The 24243-nt window shown below is 43.0% G+C and overlaps 1 protein-coding gene across 2 annotated transcripts in view; it reads right to left on the reverse strand.

Moving 5' to 3' along the window:
- Window positions 1–15809: 15809 nt before the first annotated feature.
- Window positions 15810–24243, reverse strand: part of olfm2a (olfactomedin 2a) — a 72620-nt gene continuing 64186 nt past the window's right edge. For both annotated transcript variants that reach the window (XM_080776937.1, XM_080776936.1), the window contains exons 4-6: window positions 21655–21874; window positions 18855–18961; window positions 15810–16696 (exon numbers count right to left, since the gene is read on the reverse strand). In XM_080776937.1, the coding sequence (XP_080633063.1) occupies window positions 16022–16696; window positions 18855–18961; window positions 21655–21874 (1002 nt within the window). In that variant the 3' untranslated portion in view covers window positions 15810–16021. The remainder of the gene's footprint in view (window positions 16697–18854; window positions 18962–21654; window positions 21875–24243) is intronic.

Consider the following 24243-nt stretch of genomic DNA (forward strand, 5'->3'; position numbering starts at 1 on the left):
TACATTTTATTAATTAAAGGTTGCAGTCGTAATAAGTTAACTGATACCGACAAAGAAAAGGTTGTATGAGTAGGAGTGAATTGGGGGAACGACAGCGCCAGTCATTGTCAGCCTGGTTGCCGGGGGATATCGCAAGGACAACTAATGTATTAATTGAGTGGATAGAAAACAGATGTCAAGAGTCTGCATTCAAGGCTAAGACTTAATCAAACCGGAGTATCTCAGGGCCATTTGTGAATGCAGGGACGATTGTGTTTTAATCAGTACAGATCCTTGCTTCCCAGGCTGTGTGATTAATCTGGGAACCGGGCATGTCTCTCAGGGTCCGAATTGCTTGCTCTGTCTCTATTACCGATTGAATACAGCTCTATGCACTCTATCATTATATACTGTAGGCCTACAGGCACTCAATCAGCAGCTCAAGTGCATGTGGGCATATATGTTCCCATATAAGATACACTTGCACGTAAAATCCCCTTTGCCATGCCATATACCTGTAGCTCCATAGCTCCTCGTATATATTGCTTTTGTGGGCCTTACTGCAGGCTGCTGAAATTGAGAGTCTGGGTTAATACATCCCCCAATCTTGATGTGGAGGGTTATTCAGAGCACTTTTTGTTCTGAAGTTGTTTATTTTGTTTGCCTTGCAATGGATCAAGCCATCTTCTGGAGTATAAGGAAATCTGCAGGCAAAGTCACCGCTGACCCCAACACCCGCGGCAAAAGTCAACTCACGAAAATGGCTATAGGTCAATGAAAGTAAAGTTGTGGTTAGATGCATCTCCTTCCCTAGAGCCATTACCCTTTTCAACAACCTCACGGAATGGCCACCTCCTCGCTTGCTAGAACAAAACTTCAATATGTGCTCTGCATCACTCCTGGTGTGTGTGTGTGTGTGTGTGTGTGTGTGTGTGTGTGTGTGTGTGTGTGTGTGTGTGTGTGTGTGTGTGTGTGTGTGTGTGTGTGTGTGTGTGTGTGTGTGTGTGTGTGTGTGTGTGTGTGTGTGTGTGTGTGTGTGTGTGTGTGTGTGCCAAATTCATTTCAACCATATAATTATCCCCTCTCTTGTATATTCCACACTAAATTCCCCTTGTTTCTCAGACAAATGAATTAGCAATTAAACTTTTCCCTGCAACAATGATCTGTAATGTCTGGAGTTTCGGTGATTATGTGCTACTAAAATCCTGTCTTACTGGAAGCCTTCGTACATTATATTCAAATGAAATATTCTCAATGAGATATAGAGGAGTTGACAGGAGTGAATTAACTATATAGAGTATGGTATTTTCCTGCATTTTCCCCAATTTGAGGTTGTGCTGCAACAAAGTAGCACACCATAAAACATGAATCAGTGCTTCATCAAGAGGGGAGGACCCAGTAAAAAAAACTAAAAGAAAACAAAGATCCATTGGCAGCTATTTTTAATGTTTACTCGTCAAATAATTCTATGGAATCGTACATTTCCCGTCAGTGTGTCGGGCACTAGTGTGTGTTGGTCGGGCACCATGATGTCCAGCGACTCTGGTGAGTGCTCGGTGCTGGTCCTACTGGACCTGAGTGCGGCATTCGACACGGTCTGCCACAGCATTCTGTTGGAGAGGCTCAGCGAGTGGGTGGGCATCTCCGGGAGCGCCCTTGATTGGTTCGCCTCGTACTTAAGAGATAGATGTTTCTCAGTTGCCGTGGGTCCTTTTAGATCGGACCCTGCACCCCTCTCGTGTGGTGTTCCACAGGGGTCTGTATTAGGTCCACTTCTTTTTGCCATTTACATGCTACCTCTAGGCCCCCTCATAAACAAATTCTCTGGCATTAAATATCACTGTTATGCGGACGATATTCAGCTCCACTGCTCGTTCAAACCGGACAAACTGGACATTTTAACCACCCTCCAGGAGTGTCTGCTCGCCATTGACAACTGGCTGGGGAGCAGCCTCCTGCAACTGAATGCAACCAAAACGGAGGTGCTGATTGTTGCTTCGGACAAGACCGTCACTAAAGTGGCGTCCTTTATGGGGTCACTCAAGGGAAACATCCGCCCACACTTAAGGAATTTGGGTGTGGTATTTGACCAATCCATGCACCTAGACAACCACGTCAAATCACTCACTCGCACCTGTTTCTTTCACCTCAGAAATATTGCAAAACTCCGGTCCATCATCTCCCACTCTGAGCTAGAACTGTCCGTACATGCTTTTATATCTTCCAGGTTAGACTACTGCAATTCACTTTTCACCTGCCTCAACAAAACATCCATTGACAAACTGCAACTGGTTCACAACGCAGCCGCCAGATTACTCACCAGGTCAAAAAAGTCATGTCACATTACACCCATTCTAGCCTCACTGCATTGGCTCCCGGTACAATACAGAATACATTTCAAAATCCTCACTTTCACCCACAAAGCACTCCACGGCCAAGCCCCTGCCTACATCACTGAACTGATTCAACCTTACACAACCACACGCTCACTCCGTTCAGCCGATCAGCACCTCCTCGTGGTCCCCAGGACCAGATTAAAAACAAAGGGTGACCGAGCTTTTGAAGTGACAGCCCCTAGGCTGTGGAACGCCCTCCCCCTGGACCTAAGAACTGTCCTTTCTGAGGCCTCTTTTAAAAAACAATTAAAAACACTCATGTTTAGACAGGCATTTGGTCACATATAATCACTGTTTTTCTACTGTTTGTGTTTTTATTTTTGTTGCTATGTTGTTTTTCACTGTTGACCCTGTGAAAATGGCTGCTGCTGTTTTTATAGTTTTAATTTTGTACTATTGTAAAGCACCCTGTGCACTCGTGCTGAGAAGGGTGCTATATAAATAAAGGTCATTCATTCATTCATTCATATATGGTGCCCAGGTCTCATGACATCATGTGATGTCATGTGTGATCCTGATGTCATAGTAAATGCGACCTGCAGTTAAGCCCATATATGGAGATCCCTGATGTCATCAATATTGGCCAGCAACCCTACATCTGACCTCAAACCCTTAGATCTCCATATAAGGATATATGTCTGTTCTGATATTCCATATATGTTGATCCTTCCCCATCCATAATTCCTCTTCGATGTCTCCCCGACTGATACCTGTCCATTCAAACTCTAGACGGGCGTGCCTCGTCCGGCAGCCGGCAAAAACTAAAGTTCTCAACGGGCCCGGCCCTATTTGGGCCCTCATCAAACCCTGTACACTCAAGTGAATGGCCCTTCTACCACCCTTACATCTCCATACTGTATGGAGCTGACATATGTTGATCTGACCTCATCAAACCCTGTACACTCAAGACATGCTCCTTATATGGCCACTGGCCAGTATACAGAATTCATTCCATGTTGATCTGACCCCCCGCTCGACCAGCAGTCTGCCGCCAACGAGGCGGATGTGCGTGCATGCGACCTCGCCCTCAGGTGTCTTACTGGTAATATGTATCAAATATTTTCTCTTGCCAAATCAAAATTGTATAGGCTACAGTACAAATACAGAATCGATGAAAGTAAAAAGTAAAAAACAAAATAAAATAAACAATTAAGGCTTCATTCGCTAGTTGATATGAAGTCCACTACCTTGAATTTGTGTGGGCAAGCCAATCAGAGGCGGAGTAGAAGTGACATCGATATTCGATCACATTGTGTTTTTATTTACATATTTAATTATTCCACAGTATAAAACTGAGCCAATGTTAAAATGTGTCAATTTGAGAATAAAATGACATAACATGTAAATGTATTTAAAATACTGCCCATCTCTGCCACACGCATGCACGCACATGCGCAAGCGTGAGCGCACACACACACACACACACACACACACACACACACACCCACACACACACACACACACACACACACACACACACACACACACACACACACACACACACACTCTCTCTAATGTAGGGCACGTGAGTGATAGGAAATAATGAAAATCTGCTTGTTGCCCGCCCGAAGCAACGTTGCACCATAATGGAATCTCACTAAACTAGGCCACGACAACAGTAGGTAGCTATATAATATGAGTATTTGTGAGCATATGAGTTAGAATAATAATTGCCGTTGCATTATATCCATGATTTATAAGCCAGTAGATAGAAAATGTTTATATACAGTGTATAAATATACACAGTACAGTATGTGCATGACATGCACGCACACACACTTTGAACTCCTGTGCTACCAACAAACATTCACACAGCTAACACTGGCATCAACTGCTCTTCCGTATAGGGAGGTGCTTCAGAATCAATTCATTTCACCCAGTCTCCCAAACAGATTTAATGCGGATAATTATAATTATAATATACTGAAACGGAACTTCTTCGAGTTTTATATGATATTAGAATGAATTCGGATGCTGGCTTGAATACGGTATTAGTGCTATTTTGGTTTGATGATGTCAGATTGACATATGGAGCGTGTCACGAGGCGTGATGGACTGACAACTATATGAAGATCTAAGGGTCTTTATTATGTCACGTGATGTCACGAGGCGTGACCATATATGGAGACGTGATGTCACGAGGCGTGACCATATATGGAGTGTTATAATGCCATATGTGCATAAGTATATGTGCATATAATGCATTATAGAGCTGACCTTAAAATACAGTCTTACCGTACATTTTCCCTTCCTAGAAAAAGTGTCAAAAGTACAATATTTGTCTTTGAAATGTAGTGGAGTGAATGAATGTCATATTTAAAAATCCAAATACTCTACAGACTAGCATACACTGCAGATTGCAGCTAGTTGTAGACAAACACACAGAGCGGACACCTTTTCAAATATTTATAGGAATATGGCCTAACAATTCTAGAATATAAATGTTTAGTGTTATGCCTGCAAACAAGACAGAAAAAAGTAGACTCGAGGCGTGAGTGAGAAGCTAATTCTTGTATAACACATTTGTGATTTGTCCAGCCTTATTTTGTCTATTATACTAACAGTGGGAAATGGCAAAGGCACCGTTGGTAAAATGTGCACGCACCACCAAAGGTTTATGAGGACAACCAAGGTGCAATTGCATTGGCAATGAACCTTGTAAGCAGGCAGAGGTGCAAACATGTTGATATAAAGTATAATTTTATTAGGAACTGTAAATGAGGGTATAGTGAGCTTGTAATGTTGCCCAGCATAACAAATGAGGACAAACATTATGACAAAGCCTGTATCAAAGGTCAAGTTTATAAAGTTTTTGAAATGTATGCCTGGGATTTCATGGAAGAGATTAAATGATGACAATAATTTGAATGATGACGATGTCGTTCTTTTATATTAAGAAGCTGACATCATGAGAGCAAGGGGGGGGGGGGGGGGGGGCGGGTGGGCGGGCGCTGCAGCATGGCATGCATGATGTTCTCTCATGATTGTGTATTTTATTGTGTGCACTAACTTCGCTCTACTGAAACAGCCAACTGTTGTGGTCATGTGAGGAAAATGTATACAGTTACAGTAGGCTATAGTCCTTATTTTGGAGCCAAAATAAATAGAGCTTCCCACGCGCTTGCAAAGAGAACATATCCACATCTTCTGTGTGAATTACTCCTCCATAAGCTATGATTAACCAGGTACAGATTGGCTGCATGGGCAAGAAGCATTGAGTCAGGGCTACTCTAGGTACCTTCACATGATGGTATATCATGTTCATTGTGGGTGGGTTTTTTTTAGGCTAGGTGTTTCTGTGTGCCTGTACAAGCGCTGTCCATGCTGGCACAGTTACTGTAAGACTTAAATCAAACACAGCAACACCCTGCAGTTAATGTTAATATTACTTTCAGATGTGTCAGATAAATACCATAGGGCTGAGGGAGCATAGACATACTCCTCTGTGGGGAGCACCCCCTGTTTGTTGTTCACTGAGTTGGTTTTGTGTTTGTTTGCTTCACAGCAACAATACAAAGCGTGTTCCTAGAGAGAAGTTGCCAGCGTGACTCATTTCCATCAATCACCAGGGCCACTCATTACAATATCGTGCACACAAATTAACAAAAAGAGGGGATGAAATTTATATTATGTGACGTGTGCTTACATTTTACTAAAGCAATGCAATTAAATATATCATGCGCACAAAACACAATTGGGCCCAATGTTGTTGAGACCTCAATATTAAAATGTTTTACTCAATGCACTCTAGTTCTCTGTACTTCTGTGTGAATTTGTTTAGTACTTTAATTAATGAATTAATTCATTGCAACAATGCAGGCTATGTCACTTTTTAATAATATTATTTTGTTCATGTTTGTTAAAGTATTACAAAATTTACTTTGTTCAATGTAACAGTATTGCTGCCCTTCAGCAGAAATGACCACATTTTAATTGAAATATTTTTCTACATTTATACAATTATATATGGTTGCATATGGTTGCTGCTTCTCCGTGCCATCTTTCCCTCTCTGCTTGGCTCAAGGAGTGCTAAAGGAGGCTTTATTTTATTTAGAAGGAACAAAACAGCAGCTGCACACCCAGCAGATGAGATAGGACTGAGTGATGGTGGAGATGATGAGATGGTAGAAAGGGACGTTCCGTTCTAGGCCTGTTTTCATCCGTGTTGCGATGCCCCATGCCTCTTGCACAGTAAGCTGCTTTGTACGTGAGTTGCCTAGCGATTGTAGGCCTATACTGACAGCTTTTGTGGCTGGGTCGATGGTCTATTTACATGTTGAATACTAGAATTTCGCCGGCCTTCGGCCGGCGAATCCTAGTTACATTGCAGCGCAATATGGGAAGAAGGAAATTCTCAGTAGTGTGCCCTGCACATATGTAGTAACGGATGGGTTATAAAGTATTATAATAACAGAAAGTGTTTTTTATTTCTCATAAAGACGCAAACATGGTGAAACAACTACAGTCACAGAGAGCAGTGCCAAGGTAGCTGCTGCCTGCTAACGATGCAAACAACAGCCTTGCCTGTCGTGTGTGTGTGTGTGTGTGTGTGGGGGGGGGGGGGATAGCACTAATTTTCGACATTTTACTGTGTCATAAATATGTACATCTGTAGCCTATATTGTGATTACATTTGACTCTTGTGTTATATTCTTGTGAAATATTCAGTAAAGTATTGTGGTGAAATATTCACCCCAAGTTGATAAGATATGCAGAGAATATAATACCAAGAACCCCAGTTTGAAATGCATTAGGCCACAGACCCCCATTTGATACCATTTGCTCTCTGGGAAAATCAGGGTCCATTTGGTTCCATTTGTATGCTCTTGGAGTATGATGACTGTGTTAACAGTATTATCATAAAATATGTCTCAGTTTTAAGATTCTAAAAAACATATTTCATATGTGTGAGCTTGTAAAGTAGAACGTTCAACCTAGAGACAGTGTTGCCAAGTCTGAGCATTATAAGCTACTTTGGACTTGTTTATCTATTGGTAGTCCTTGACATGGAAATGTTTGAAACAACATTAGACAACAAAGTTTGACAGTCAACACTATAATTGATTATTTTAAGACTAATTTCCGGACCATTTCTGATTTACCTACTTTGAACTGGCCTATTAACATTTTTATAGACCTGGTTGCTTGTTTCACTCTCACATCCACGATATGTGGCAACCCTGGTCCCTGGTTTGTTTTGGTTTGCGTCACACACACACATACACCCCCCCTCTTTCCACCTTTACTGTCAGTGCAACCACGCATGTGCCGTGACTGACTTCCCCCAAAACAAAATCACCAAAGCAACTGCATGTAGTATAGTGGACTGTGGAAGCAGGAGGGAAAAAGGGAAAAAGACGAAAACACACAGCATTGCGCGCCCGCAGATCTGCCGTTAAACGGCAGATCTGTCGTTTTATGGATCATACCGGTATGCTGTTGGCTTGTTGCCCCCCCCCCCTCCCTCTCTCTCTCTCTCTCTCTCTCTCTCTCTCTCTCTGACGTTCTCTCTCTCTCGCTCGCGCGCGTTACTCTAACACGTCTTTCTGTCTTTCTCTCTCTCTCTCTCTCTCTCTCTCTCTGACGTTCTCTCTCTCTCGCTCGCGCGCGTTACTCTAACACGTCTTTCTGTCTTTCTCTCTCTCTCTCTGTCAGAAAGCGTTGTGAGTTTACTCACAGCACCGTCACTCCTGTCACACACACACATACACCCCCCCTCTTTCCACCTTTACTGTCAGTGCAACCACGCATGTGCCGTGACTGACTTCCCCCAAAACAAAATCACCAAAGCAACTGCATGTAGTATAGTGGACTGTGGAAGCAGGAGGGAAAAAGGGAAAAAGACGAAAACACACAGCATTGCGCGCCCGCAGATCTGCCCTTAAACGGCAGATCTGTCGTTTTATGGATCATAGAACGAACGTACCGGTACTATGCTGTTAGCTTGTTGCTCCCCCCCCCTCCCCTCCCTCTCTCTCTCTCTCTCTCTCTCTCTCTCTCTGACGTTCTCTCTGTCTCGCTCGCGCGCGTTACTCTAACACGTCTTTCTGTCTTTCTCTCTCTCTCTCTCTCTCTCTTACTCACAGCACCGTCACTCCTGTCAGTTATTTCGTCGTGTATTGGTAGCCTATATGAGCCCAATATTGGCGTTACGCATTTCACTTGAATAATGTTGTGTGCGCACGTGCGCACGCTGAGAAAGACAGTTATTGTCTCGGCCGTATAGCCATTCCTGTGTGTGTGTGTGTGTGTGTGTGTGTGTGTGTGTGTGTGCAGGCGTGTGTAGTCGGCGGTGGGCTGGCAGGCGAAAATAGCAAAAGCTATACGTGTAACGTAAATATTTCGGCCCAATCCAAGTATTGACAATGAACAATGTTGATTTAACTAAGGGATTCGCTGAGTGTTTTATTTTGTAAATACAGGGATTTAGAAGGGATAAGCACTAATTTCTCCCCTTCCTTCTTTCTGTTATCCTGCGAGGGCCCTGAAAAGCAAGATGGCTGATTGTGAGACTGAAAAGGAGTGTTGGGGGCGGGCCTGGTGGGCCTATGAGAACGCAGAGCAGTGTTGCCAGGTTTGCGAATTGTAAGCGAGTTGTAGTGTGTGCAAGTAGCCTGGTTAAAAGGGCTTGTTTCTGCCGCTGTTGGGGCAACAGAACATGTCGACCAGTTTCTGTCAACCGCTTTTGGTCAGGTGACCAACTCCACAAATGTTAAATTAGATAGTGGCAAATGCATGGCTTTTGTTGGTCATTAATTAAAAACCTTATAACAAATCTTATGATTATAATTTTTTTAAAGTTCTTGTGGCCGTTTGGAAGTCCCTCTGTCGATTATGGCATCACCCCTGGTAGAAACCTAGGGCCTGGTGTTGACTAAAGTCTGGATACAGGTAATACAATTCACATACAATTCACTCGTCAGTGGACTTTATGAAGTCATGGAGCAATCAAAACCAGAAAATCTCAACAGAATAACCTTCTGTTCTCAAAGATTGTGAGCGAGCAGACCCCATACTGCCAGAGGAATCCGTAACCAAAGAGTAGTATATTACCCATAACTCAACGACTATTACATTACATTTTTTGAATAAGGTTGTGAAAAATACAGTTATAATTAGTTATAAATATATAAAAAAATACATTCATGTTTTCATGACATTGATTTGACCACCACATTTTGGTGGAGCGTTGTGCCAGTTCAGTCTCTATCCTTCTTTATACTCTTGATGGCACACTACCCCCAAATGAGGCGATCAACTGTCCCCAAAAGTAACCCCCAGAACAACGTCCTGGAGGTGCTGACGCAGAAAGCCAGGGTAGGAGAGTTCATAACCCCCAGAACAATGTCCTGGAGGTGCTAAGGGAAAAAGCCAGCGTAGGAGTGTCTCTTGTAGATGTTCCCATAGTAGCGCCACAAAGTAGTCCAGCAAACTTCCCCCTTAGTTCCAGTTCAAGTAGTGGCCATACACAGTGGTTAGAGAGCAGAACAGTAGTCCAGCAAACTTCCCCCTTAGTTCCAGTTCAAGTAGTGGCCATACACAGTGGTTAGAGAGCAGAACAGTTAGCTGGATAGCCAGCTGGGTGTGATTTACAGCTCGACCAGTCCGTCACTCTGGGGTAGAAGAAGTACGTCCTCTTTTTACACGGAGGCCTTTGACAGACAGAAACACCTGGGCCTCAAAGTTGTGCCATGGAGCTTAGGGTACACTCAACTGAACAATAACATCATGCCTTACACAGCTTCTCTGCCATGGTACTAGCTACAGTATGTGCATAATGTGGGTGTATGTATGCCTCCAGCCAATTAGTGAAGTATTACATAATGGTTTCCATGGTCAGTGAAAAGAATGACAACTTCCACACATTCCAGTGGGGTGCAGGGCCAGCTACTGACCTTTTTCTAAAGGACATATGATATCAGGTTTGTTCGCGGATATTCGTTTAGTAGCTCACTGCCAGCGAGGCCTGGGCTGCAGCTGTTAGAGAACCTCTGGGTTGGTTTGGTTGCTGGTGCCATCAGGCCAGCAAGAGAGGTGAACTTGTACTCACTACAACGACCCATGTCGCCCATGGCTTTAGCAGCCAGTTCCTACACACACATGATGAAATCAAACTAAATGGAACCATGAACATTAATAGCCTGGAAACCAGACGGATCTGCAAAAAAACTAAACAAGAGCACTCGGCAGATCAGTCTGGTCCCGCTCAGTTGTGATCATTAATCATAATTATGCAAAACCTTCCTTTAACTAATGTGAATTATGAAGCACAATTAACAACAATAAAACACAGAGCATTGTTGCTATAGGAATTCCTTCTGTCCATTGGCACATCCCAGGCAGGATGCCTCAGTATAATGAACATGCATCACACAAATGTGACTGCTCTAATTATGTCTGCCTGTCACCTCTTCTCTTCTCTTCTCTTCTCTTCTCTTCTCTTTAGTCAATTACTAAGCAGGTGTTCTGTGCGTCTTTGTACAGTGCATGTGTGCATTAAATGCTTATGTTTTTGGCCGCTGTGCCGGAATTTGCTCTTTTTGTCTGCATTTCAATTTTGTAAAGATAAAGAAGTTTAACTATGTTTTGGCCTTATTTGATGATGCCTAAAGCGTAAATGACTAATTTGCTGTTAAATGGAGCTAGGCCACTTACTAGGCCTGGCTAAAATGTATGTTGGTGAAATCTAAACATCTAAAATAATTCAATAATAATTAGCATGGATTATTATAAACGAAAAACATCTATTTTAAATTGGTATTTTATATGGCCAAATGTCTACATTCAGTGGGCGTGATTTTGACATAATTTCATCTTTGGGCCTAAAGACCACAAATGCCAGGGCCCATTTTCTGTGCCAGCCAACAGGTGCCGCACAAGAGGTGCCGCACCGGAAAAACGGGTGCCACCCCGTTAGTTTTGAGTGCACTTTGTCCATCATATCAAAGATTATATTCTCCATACCATCCATTTGTAGCTTTTAGACTGTCGTACAGTATGTTTTATTCAATTACTCAAAGTCATAACATGTCCAGTTGTCCCCATTACCAACCGCATTAGAAATAGTCATCATCTTCACAATCATAACGGGCACTTTGCTTCAACCACTGGTTTCTGTTGCTCATTGTCTCACGTTAATTTACAGTCAGTCCTTTATCCTTACTCAGGGTTGTCTGGACATGTGGGTGCTCTGTTGTTCGGTTGTGTTAGTGGTGCAAAAAATAGTAATTGTGTAGTGAGCAATGAAGACATTGTTTTGAGTAGTGGTTATGATTGATGCGAGTGTTTATTGTTGTGTTGTAATAGAGAATGTTACAGTGAACGTGCCTTAATTAGGCAGCAATCTGTCACAAGTAGCAGCCTAGAAGCGGTGGTAAAAAAGAGAAATGTTTGTAGCAACATGTACAGATATAAGAAAGGCGTAATAGTAGTAAAATGAAATGACAGAGTATATGACAATACAATATGTAGTACATTATAAGTAAGCCTTGCCGAGCCATGAGGCTCAAAAGGGCAGGAGCCTATATGTTTCCTTAGCGCGATGCAGCTTGATACAAGTACACCCTCTGGACATGATGCTAGTATGTCACAGGGACATACGGTACCCCAATCCAACCCTCAATGCTGAGTGCCAAGCAGGGAGGCACTGGGCACTGGATGCCATTCTTCAGTCTTTGGTATGACCCGGCCGGGGATTGAACCCTGACCTCCCAGTCCCAGGGCAACCACAAGGCCACTGAGCTGGTCAATGTAGTACATCAACAGTACCTTAACAGTGAAGTAGTCAGCAGCAGTAGCGTATAGAAGCTATTTTATGTTGCATCAGGGGGACAATCAATTCAAATGACAAAGATATGCAAAAGCAAAGTGTCTGTGAGGGTGGGGGGGGGGGGAACTTGAAGTAACATTTTGCATATACCCTATGTAATATCAGGTTATAGGTAATACTGAGTGACAGGCATATTTGGCAGAATACAGACAACAGCTAGTGCGTGGTTGTTGTTGCTGCACACTGTCACACATGCAATGTCATTTTGTCCAACCTGCCAATCTGTATGTTGATGCAATATATAACTTATATAATTGACGTGGATGTATTTTGTGGGCCTGGTTTTCTATTGAGACATTTAGATTGTGTCTAAGGTCATATCTCACGTAGACACATGATCTGACACCAATTCTGACGTGGTGGTCATGATTCGATTTATCCCCTGATCAAGCTGGCAGGCTCTATTAGCTCAATGGTAAAAATATCAGCACTTAGGAAACGGCGTAGGAAACCAGTTTCAAATCCAGGGTAGAAGAGGAAAGTAACTTTAACCTTTAACCACCAACTTTGGCTATTTTGAGAAGCTACTATCTGCACTAAATACTAGAAAAATGGGACCCAATGCCTCCCTGCTTGGCACTCAGCATCAAGCTTTGGATTGGCAATGTGACTTTATGTTTGGCAGGAGGTAAACCCTTCGACATACTAGTGTTATGTCCAGATGTGACTTTAAGTTTGGCAGGGGGTAAGCCTAAGCCCCTTCGACATACTAGTGTTATGTCCAGGGGATGTGCTTGTACAAAGCTGCCTCACACTACAGAAACGGGTGATAGGCTCCTGCCCTATGGGGCAAAGCTTAGCCTACTTACTTTTTACCAAATGCTTCCTATGCCACCAAAATGTGGAACGCCCTACCAACAGTCATTAAGACATGAAAATCCCTTGACTCATTCAAAACCGCTCTCAAAGGGCACCTACGGACGGCTGCAATTTGAAACTGGCCCACGTAAAATCTGTAAACATGGAGTGCTGTCACTGTGTGGGGACTGGGGAGTAGGGACTTTCATCTCGATAAACTTGTAAACATTTTGCGCTGCGGTCTGTTATATCGGTGCGCTCAGCGCTGTGCCTCCATGCCCAAAAGAACAGTGTGTGGCTGCGTGCGTATAGTGAGAGAGAGGGGGGGGGTCCAGTCCCAGACGGCACGACACATACACGTTATAAGTATAATTTTATCACCATAGATTTCACTGTGTAGGCTAGTTTATGAATGGAACACATTGATAAAGGTCCCCCCTGCTGCATTTCCAATTGCTGCGGATGACAGTGTGAGTGTGGAGGCAAACCGCAGCAAATTAAATATGCAAGAATCGCAACTTCTCCGCCCATATGCATCGAGTCTACCGAAGTATTAGGTGAGAATGTGACCTTCAAAACATCCTGTCGTGGAATTCAATCACATTCAGGACAATGATTAGCATATCTATGTTAATTTTCCACCACGATTGATGTTGTGAAGTGTGGTATAGGCACCTCCTCCACATGTAAATGGCTACATTGTAATAGTGGCATAATGTATGAAATTACTTTAGTCTATCTACATTAGGGATCAGAAATCTCACAACTACAAAACCTCATTATGCCCACCAACCTTAAACAACAAATTACACGATTTTCCAGTCAAACAAAAAATAATAATACAGGTAGGCCTGCCAAGAAATATGCAATTATGCTCTGTCTTGCCTACTGTATGTTATGTTTCAAACTAAAATTGTATCCTTTATTCCTTTCTGTCTTGGCTAATCACATCAATCAAGTAATCAATTACAATTTCATCACAATTCACTGACTGAAGGTCAAAACGAGTTACATTCTTAAAGATTTTTGTCAGTTATGCAAAAAATAATAACCTCAATCCATCATTTTTATCAATAATTATGGTTATGATAAATAGCATGTGACTATGATTATATTCATGATTATGATTATTTTTATGTTTATTATTATTATTTCATTATAGGTATCCCAATACTTATTCCACTTCCTGGTCATGCTGGGAGCTGTGTGCTATTGTTCACATGCAGTCCTGTCAGCTTTAAATGTCGACCACTACCTGTGTAGCACAGTGTAGGTAGCCTACTACTCTTGAGGATTTCCTTCAGTATCGTGTCATATTCATACTGTAGAAAGGTCATCTGAGATGAATAGGATCACCATAGTGACGCAGGGGAAAATGGCGATCTCCCATCATACCCTGCCAACGTCCACTACGGACTGAAAACCACGATTGTATCTCTTACAAGGCAAAGAACATAATATACACAGCACAGCAGGAGTTTGTCTCCTCTCCAAAGTGCCCTCTGCATAGCCGAGATATACTATGAATGGCAATGGGCCTTCAATAATTCTGTTACCTTTATCTTCCCTTGACCTGAATACAAAATGCACAATGAAAAGGTCTCCAGACTGGGGTGTATTCAATGGGGACTCCTGCTGCGTGATCCTTCTCCAGAAAGCACACATGCAGGGTCCTAGAGTAGCAGCAACCGCAGGGAAAGAAAGAGGCAGATCGGAGCTTGTCAGGCCCCATGCAGCAACAGCCATCACTGTGTTTCCTAAAGACTAGTTTTTCTGGCTGAACGTAACGTACACACTGTCAGGTTTCCTCTCCAGTACATCTTCATTCTGCACTTTTTACCTCGGCTCGTCCTCTCAGTACACACAGTGAAACCGGGGGCGGCAGTGGCTCAGAGGCGCCTCAGGATGTACTGTATAGTGGCTGTTACCACTGAGTAATCAAACAGACCCATAAGGGGACAATACAAATACAGCAGATAAAGTAACACTGAGATTTTAATACTGTGTATCGCTATACCTCAGATATTTAGCGTTTTATGTTAATATCACCTTGGAAACGGTAGCATATTAGTAGAGGGGACAATTAACTTAATTGTCATGGTTACAAAATGAATCCTCAAGGAAGCCTGTTTTTACTTATGAGCTATCCAGTTGCAGCCGTTTTGAGCTGTTTACATCTAAACCTATGGAATATGTCTGACTAACTAAAGACATCAATTCATTGCTTAAATAATCTCTAGATTTGGCCTCATCAGTATTTACTGCTCTGTTTGCAGACAGTGGTGCCTAATTAATAAAGAGAGAAGAAATGCATGCTCTGGATGACCTTGAATGAGGTTTCTTAATTTTCCCTTCATATACTTGGGTATTTAAAATAGCATTAACATCCTGACTTTGATATTGTTATTGTAACTCAATGTTGGCAATTGGCAATACTCGTTGAGATATTTGTCCTTTTTTTGTGTTCAAAAAGAGGATGAGGCTCTACTTCAGATGAGACAATGAACGAAGGACAAGCTTTAAATGGTAAAGGTCGATATTTATTTCTCATCACAAATAAAAAGAACCATGCTTACTCATCACAGAAAGAAAAGAAAGAAAAGCGATCAGTCAATATATCTTTACCGACCTCGTTGTCGGGATGTGGGTTCTTTTTCTTTTTTCAGAATGTGAATAGTAGCACTCTATGAAGATTGAAATTCTAAAAAAAAAAGAAGGAAAAAAAAAAAGAGAAATGTCCACACTGTCCATATACCACAACACCCCACCCACCCCCCACCCTCCAGACCACAACTAGACATCCTCCCACGCCCGCCCCACAACCATGATCACAGCGGTAAGGGTGATCTATAATTGGTTGCACAAGGTGTCACGCACCGAAAATAGCCGACCTACATGCTCAAAATGCGTTGCTCTGTGATGCGTTGTGCTTATAGGTCTGCTATTTCTCGGTGCGCGACCCTGCATGTCACCAAGTATAAATCAGGCTTAAGTCGAGTGCTTCAGTCTTCCCCAGCTCCTAGTCCTCAGAAGTCTTAATGACCTGGAACAGTGTGACGTTGTACAGAACCTGGTGTCCGTTGTTCCAGGTGTACAGGACCCTCTCCCTGGGGTTATAGTCCATCATGGAGATGTGGGAGTACTGGTTGTGGAAGGGGATGTCCGTGTACTCGTAGCTGGACGTGTTGGTGTAATAAGCAAAGTAGATCTTGGCACCGGCCAAGTGTGAGTTGGTGACGTACAGCGTGCCACAGATCATGAAGGACTCTCCGGCGCTGCGCTTGGGGAAGCCGGTGTCCCAGGTCTGCAGCACCTCCAGGCTCTGGGGCTCCAGGCGGCTGATGACGATGTTCCCGGCGTTGGGAATGGTGGTGTAGACGGCCCAGAGGCCATTCTCGTCCGCCATGAGGTCGATGTCGGACGAGCCGCCCCAGGAGTACGGGAAGGTGTTGTTGTAGCCGGCGCCGCTCAGGCTGCGCTGCACCAGCACGCTGCGGGAGCGGAAGTGGTACTTGATGATGATGTTGCTCTGGTACTTGTTGTAGTACAGCGAGCCGTTGTAGACCACGTGGCCCGTGCCGGCCCACGGGTGCGGCAGCAGGTGCTGCACGAAGTTCTGGCCCTTCATGAAGTCGCTCATGGTGCGGTACTCCAACACGCGCCGGCCCTTGAAGTACCCGTCCATGGACCACACCTGGACAGAAGAGGAAACAATGACAGTATAATTTTCATTTTTTATCTGAGGATGTTCCATCATAACCTGACTTGATGGAGCAAAGTGTGTGTGTGTGTGTGTGTGTGTGTGTGTGTTTGTGTGTGTGTGTGTGTGTGTGTGTGGGGCACACGTGCGTGCGCAGGACTATTGATTTCTACTGTATGTGGGAGTGAAGATGTTGCCTGTGCACTTCAGTCAACCAATGTGCGAGCTCCGTGCCCTTTACCGTCCTAACTTATAGAAAATCAATCCATTTAGCAGCTCTCTTTTTTTCCCCACTCAAGCACTCACAATGACTGGAACGGACCATTGATACCCATGGCCCCAGTTTGGCCATACCACTGATCAGAATTTTTAATTGATTCAATTAAACCACAGTCAGCTTCGATATTTATTTTGCCCATATACGATTATGTCCAGATTTCGAGCTTTCTTTCTTCTGTTGCTTCCGATCCCCCCCTTCTGTAAGCCTTCCCAGATACTGTATAGGGCAGTGGTTCCCAAAGTGGGGTCCTTGAGGGAGTTCCAGGGGGTCCCGAGCAAAATTATAGTTGGAACCAAATGGTCCCTAAAGGCCTATTCATAGTCTGGATTTTCAGTGGTGAGGTGACCACCGCTCTGGTGGTGAGGTGACCTCCGGAGCATTAATAACGGCAGTGGTGAGTAAAAACAGAGAGAAGGGCTGGGGAGAGTGGTGGTTTGCTTACCTCACCACCGATAAATCAGACTATGAATAACGCTTTATGGGTCTGTAACTCTGAGAGTGTACAAATTTGTACACTATCAGAGTTAAATTATCATTGATTTTACAATATAAATTGGGGTCGCAGAGATAGAAATGCCATTAAATGGGGGTCTGTAATACGTATGCATGTCAATCTGGGGGTCCTAGAAATTAAACAGGTCGAACTTCACTGAGCCATAAAAATCTTCTCTTATGGGAGTCCCTGGCATATGTTTTCAAATGGGGGTCCGCAAGTTAATTAGTGTCAATTTGGGCGTCCTTGACATGAAAAAGTTTGGGAAATACTGCTGTAGGGCAAATACACTGTCAGATTCCCACAGTGGGAAGGAGTGCCTGGGGAGTGGAGTGGAGGAGCCGGCAGTGGTGCATAACAGCAGTTGAATTATGGAGGGGGCGATTATGGAGCATTAGGCATTGTTTCTCCTCTGCCTTTTAAATTAGTCCCAGTGGGGGCGGGGGTTCTAACACATTCAGGCCTAGTTTTTTTTTCTCCCCCCCTCTGTTTTCTGTCAGAGCCAATGACATTTCTCCTTCCCAAATGTGATCACCATGATTGATATGGTGGTTGCTAATATCATATTGGTGATGTGTCTGGCTATTAATGTAACCAGTGATTGATATGAAGGCTGATCTCAGCAAGCGAGGTGATTAAATGCACAAGATCAGAGCATTTAATCAAAGGAATTGACCTTTGTTGTCGACAAATCCATTTACTCTCCATGCTACAAGGTGGAGGGGGGAAAGGGCATCTCCATCTTTCCTCTCATCCCCATTCCTCTATACCGATGACCGACACTCGTCCCCCAGTCTTCCAGTTACCCCAAGCAACCAACCAACCCCCACCCCCTCACCGTTTCCCCCCCGGCTGTTCCTCATGTTGAGCGAGACCCATGTCATCAGTGGAATCCATTACTGTACCATCTGAGTGCGGTGTTTCTTGACATGCCGGCACTCTCTGTAATTACCCAGGTGATTTGGAAAACTTTTAGCCCCAAACAAACCCATTCATTTCGTCTCTGATGATGAAGCAATGAATCAGCCGGAGTAGCGGTGACAGGAGGGGACAGGGCAGAGAAGGGGAGGAATGCTTTCCCTCAGTGACTCAGCTTTCTCGTCACATCTCTCCCTCTGTCTCTTTATCAATATCTCATTGCTCACGAGGAGCCCCACTCAGGCACAACAGTCAATCAGTCACGCAAATCTCACGACAGCCTGGTGCTGAGGGGATGATTTGGTGGTAAGATTGACATAGTTTGGGTTATTTTTTGTCATTGACTGCAGCTACATACTGTAACTTTCTGTGGGTGTATTGTGCCGGAAGCTTGTGGTGGAAAAGGGGTAATATAATAGTTATGGAGGTATAGGGCATAAGGGATATAGGAGGAGACTCACTCTGTTGTCTGAGCTGGGAATCATGGTGTCAGTCATCCAGGAGCCGAACCTTGACCCTGATGCGCGTACCGTGATGGGATTACTGACTCCAGTGAGCTTCCCGCATCCTGGAGGAATCGACATAGAACAAAGTATGTACACTGTGAGTGTGAAAGTTAGTTTAACTCTGAGAGTGTAGAAGTGGAACCAAATGGACCGATAAGGATCCAATTGGTTGCAGCAGTGGCACCACACAAGCCACAAGGGCTCATTTGGGGGCAATGCAATTCATTTAGGACGTTGTTAAAATACAGATCTAAAATGCACACAGTTGGATTTGCTTTGATGCCGTTCTGGGAGGGATAGACGTTTGTTTCTGTAATTTGCCAAAATGAATAAGGACGCCTTAATGGTGAGTGAAATGAATACATTTCTGTTAAATACTGTATGCAGTGTGCACTGTCAAAATTCATCAGCCTACAATACTGTTAGGTGCTGGGGAACTGTCCATGGTCCTGGAATAACCAGGCTTTATACACAAAGCATGGTCTTTGTTCGACATTGACCAATGTGATCTAGTCTAGAGCAGTGGTGTAAAGTAACTAAGTGCATTTACTTATAGAAGCTATAACATGAATTTTAAAACAGTTTTTAATATTTAATATCATATTGGCTATGTCCCTCAAACTTATTTCTAATGGAAAGCCTCAATCACCATTTCTGATGATCCCTGCAGTTTAATCACTCTCGCTGTAGATTTTTCTTTTCTTGCATAGCGTAGGTGGTGACAAGTTACATTAACTTGACGTGATCACTATTTGTGTGTTTCTGTATGAATGACAACTTTTTGAAGAAAGTGTTTTTTCGCCTCAACTTGTCTGCTAGTGCTATGATTGATGGCCTAATTTGATTGTTTCATTTAACTTCTTTTAGTTTGTTGTTGTCTGTGCATAAATAAAACACATTGTTTTTGGTACATCATTGTATTTATGTAGACAAAATAATATCTTCACTTCACCTACAGTATATCCGTCTTTGTGTAAAAATGTAAAACGTAAAAAGTGGTACTCTCGATATTTTTTTTATATAAAGATGCAATTTCCTGTTTCTTTAATACTACAAGACCGGAAGGGTTTCGAAACGTTGTATCTGCCGTTTGTCGCAAACTTTGGAGCATTCAAAAGTGTTTGCAAGACCCCACTTTGTTTTTCATGATTCTGTTTTTGTAGTTTGGCTCAGCAGCACTAAGAAATGGGATGTGCATTATTTTTTCTTTGAATCTAAAATGGTCCATTTGGTGTACCCTGGATGTTTTATATGCCCCAGAGGACATATAAACGCATAATGGTGTACACGTAGCCTATATGCACAACACGGTACTGGCTGAAAAGATCTGTTCGCATTGTATGGCTACACTATGATTTTGCGTGAAGTCATTTCATTTTATGGCAAAAGAAACAGAAATATATTAATCACCACTATAGGCTTTTCTGTCTAATCAGCAGATTATGCATAGTAGGGTGTTTTTCAAATCATCAATTTGACCCTGCATATTAGAGAGATTATTTATTCAGTAACTCTGGGCCAATTGCGCTTAATTTATGCAGCTAATTCAAGCACGAGCACATTAGTCCACATTCAGGCAATATGTCATTTGTGTCATTGTTTTGTTAGGAACATTTGGGTCATTGATAATCAGTGGTGTAAAGTAACTAAGTACATTTACTAAAGTACTGTACTTAAGTAACATTTTGGGGTACTTTTGCTTTACCAATTTCCAATACTTTTACTACATCTCGGATCCAAATATATAAAAATATAATAGACTTATATAGAAGTCTCAGCCTCAGACGGCAGGATCTAAGTTTCTGAACCAATCAGAGCGTCGCATCCCTCCGGGCTATGGTCCACGCGTATGGAGAGTGGTTTGTTTACATTGACAGAGAGATCAGAGAACAGATTTTCTAACCTGTACACAACCTATATACATATTTTAGCGTGATGATTAAGTTGAAAACGACTTGAGTAATACACTGTCTGGATGTCATCTTGAATTGGATAAAAACTGAGGATTTCTGTAATCAGGACGGAGGACGTCTAGCAATGGGAATCAAATGGATGAGCTTTATTTTTATTGGCTTTTATGTGGCCTCGAGGCCCTCAACACGTCATCAAGCAACACGTTTTTTACGGAAGTTTTATTCTTATTTTTATGGACTTTTGATTTAAAAACAACGAGAATGTTCCCTTTTTTTGCATCCATTGTTCGGTATCCTCAATTGCCCATATGATGACCACGGATATGGTCTAAACGTGTGAAAAACATATATTTCATTTCACATTTTTTTAACTGATTTTGATTATTATTAAAAAACATACATTAATCACTTCATTTGAAAATAGCTGATCTACAAGCTCACAATGCGTTGCGATGCGTCACATTGTGAGCATCCAGCTCAAGTGGAGTTAGGAGGTTTTTGTCGAAGCATTTTTTTAGACTTTCCATTGGTTAAATATTTTTTTAACCAACGTAGACTTAAAGGGTGTTCAATAGCATTGATTTATATATATTTATTTAGTTAGATGCTTTCTTCCGGACAGCAACAAATGTATTTTCAAAAGCTTTTTATACATTTGAAAACTTGAAACGGGACATTCTGCATAATGAGTACTTTTACTTTTGGCACTTCAAGTACATTTTGATGCCAAATTGCCAATACCTTTATACTTATTACTCAAGTAAATGTTGAATTCCGGACCTTTACAGAGTATTTCTACATTGCAGTATTGATACTTTGACCTAAGTCAAACATGTGCGCACCTAGTTTCTGCATGCAGGAGTGGAGCCTGGTCTCCAGAAGCAGCACCCTCTGGCGGAGCTCCTCATAGTCATACGCGCCCATCTCCTCCTGGATGGCCATCAGCACCAGGGACAGGTTCCTCACCTCCTCCCGCAGGCGCACCATCATCCTGGCATCCGCCTTGTACTGCTCCAGCACTGGCAGCAGGGGGAGCAGCTGGGTCACCTTGTCCTTCAGCTCCTGTCGTCCGCAGGACACAACATTTCAATATAGATCGAAGTAGTCAACGAGTAAGCGAAGAGCATACTGAGATAATATTGAATATAAATGGTGCATTTATATAGCGCATAGATTTCACAGATTTCTCACACACCAATGGCAGAGGAAACCATGCAAGGCACCAACCTGCACATGAGGAGCATTTAGGGGTTCAGAGTCTTGCTCAAAGACACTTCGACACTAACTCTGCAGGAGCCCGGGATCGAACTGTGAACCTCACGGTTCCCATCCGGCCACTCTACCCCTACCCCTGAGCCACTGCCGCCCATGTTGGAATTGTGAGTAAATGGCCCGCATTTGGGCCATTGCGGTGGGGCTCCAGGCTCCAGGCTTTATACTGTCTTTAGGTGTTGTGTGCATCTGCCCCAGCCTAATCTTTGTACAGTACTGATCATGTTCCCTGATGGACAGCACCTGTGTCCTCCTCAGAAAGGACTATAGCGGTTGGAGACCTGCTGTTGGAAGGTATATCGATACAGCAGGTGTATCAATAAAGTCTGGCCACCACAGGAGGGGCTGTTTCCTCCTTGTTAAGGTTTATCGCGAATCCGGTGATGGAGCAGCTCTCAGCCTCGCAGCGCCGCATCATAAATCTCATTTTCCCCTTTCAAGGCACGAGAATTCACACTCGTTAATCTCCCACGCTCTGCCATCGGCGACTTTGAGCTGCGCACATTCATCAGCCATCCTACACCAGTCAAGTCCTGCCTTTTAGACTTGTGGCCTTTTTTGTCATTATTGGATCGCGGCGTTGCATTCAGGCGCCTGCCTGGAGAACAGATGTATATCTTTCTGCATATGTTCAGTCATCTCTGGCTTTATTGATGAATGGACTAATCTCATCAACATGTTCATTACCTCCTTTTCAATGGCTTTAATAAAATGCAGAGAGTGCAAAATGTGGCCCTCTCATTCCCATCCCTTAGCCGAGGCCGGGTCCCAGTGGCAAAGAACACTTAACATTTATCAAGGTATCTTTTTCAAACAATTTTACGCTCCATCCCATATGTGTGAGGAATGTGGAGAAAGGCCAAACAAGACAGCCCACTGAGAGGAAGACAAAAAGGCTCACAGATAGTGGCTACAGTATAGCTTGGAGAGATACTGTACTATAGTGAATATATGGGCCTATTAACCGAAGATCTGTCCGCATAATGTTAAAGTTACAGTAGCCTAGAGATGCAGAGAAGAGAAAGGGAGGGAAGGGTGCTAGAAAAACAGACAAAAAAAACCCTTGCTTTACGTCTAGGGGTTTAATAATTCAAGTGCATGATGTGAATTTGTTCAAATTGCCTCTGTGCAGTGACTCAATTACACAGAGATAGTTGGAAAATTGATTGCGTATGTTTATGTGGTACACTATGGAGAGCCATACAAGGTTTTATGACCTGTGAAGAAAGTGAGATTGCAGTACATTAAATCTGGCAAAGTTTGTTGGGCCCATGGAGTGCAGCAAAAACCTTTACACATTTAGTTAGCTGTTGGTTGGTTAATGTTCTGGTAGTCGGCTCTCATCAACCGTATAATGTTAGCTAACAAAAGGAAGGGGTCGGGGAGAGAGATTATAACCCACAAGATAATTTAGTATTCATATTTTTTCTCACCATAACGGTGGGTTCCATTGAAGTTGGAACTCACCAAATGCAAAATAATGGTGATACCAATTTCGAAATCATAATATCGGACAAGATCTGTCTGGCCTTTGCCTAGATAATGATGGTCTCATAACAATGAACGTTGTGTGATGTCATCTAAGGTATTCTATAGTTTTTGAGTGGTGCAACCACTCCAAGGAACAGCAATGTCCGTGTTGTTCACCTATCCGCCTATGTGACGTTAATGAGCACCAGTATGACTATTAGTACCAGTAGGGGCGCTGTTGTGCCAGAAACAGAGAGAGAGAGAGAGAGAGAGAGAGAGAGAGAGAGAGAGAGAGAGTGCTGCACTGTTGCCTGCTAATGAGAGAGAGGGGGGGGGGGGGGGAGTTGCACCACTCAGTTCACACGGTGTGATTTTTATGTTATGATGACATAGGGCAGGGATACTCAAATTGATTTACCTGTGGGCCACATTACAAAAATGGCAAGGGGCCAGGGGCCAGTAGATAAAATTACGACATTAATGATACTTGATAACTTCTCTCTTTCAATTGCTTTATTTTCGCAAAATGTATCAAAGTACAATGTGCATGCACACAATATGTAAATAAATAAATGTGTTACATTTTCTTGCATAAACACAAAGAGCTGTTTCCATAACTGCACAAATTATTGCACATAACATGAGTAGCTGTTATAATAACATAATAACATAACATGAGTAGCTCTTTG

This window comes from Protomyctophum bolini (assembly GCF_963924005.1).
Source record: "Protomyctophum bolini genome assembly, chromosome: 11".
NCBI lineage: Eukaryota > Metazoa > Chordata > Actinopteri > Myctophiformes > Myctophidae > Protomyctophum > Protomyctophum bolini.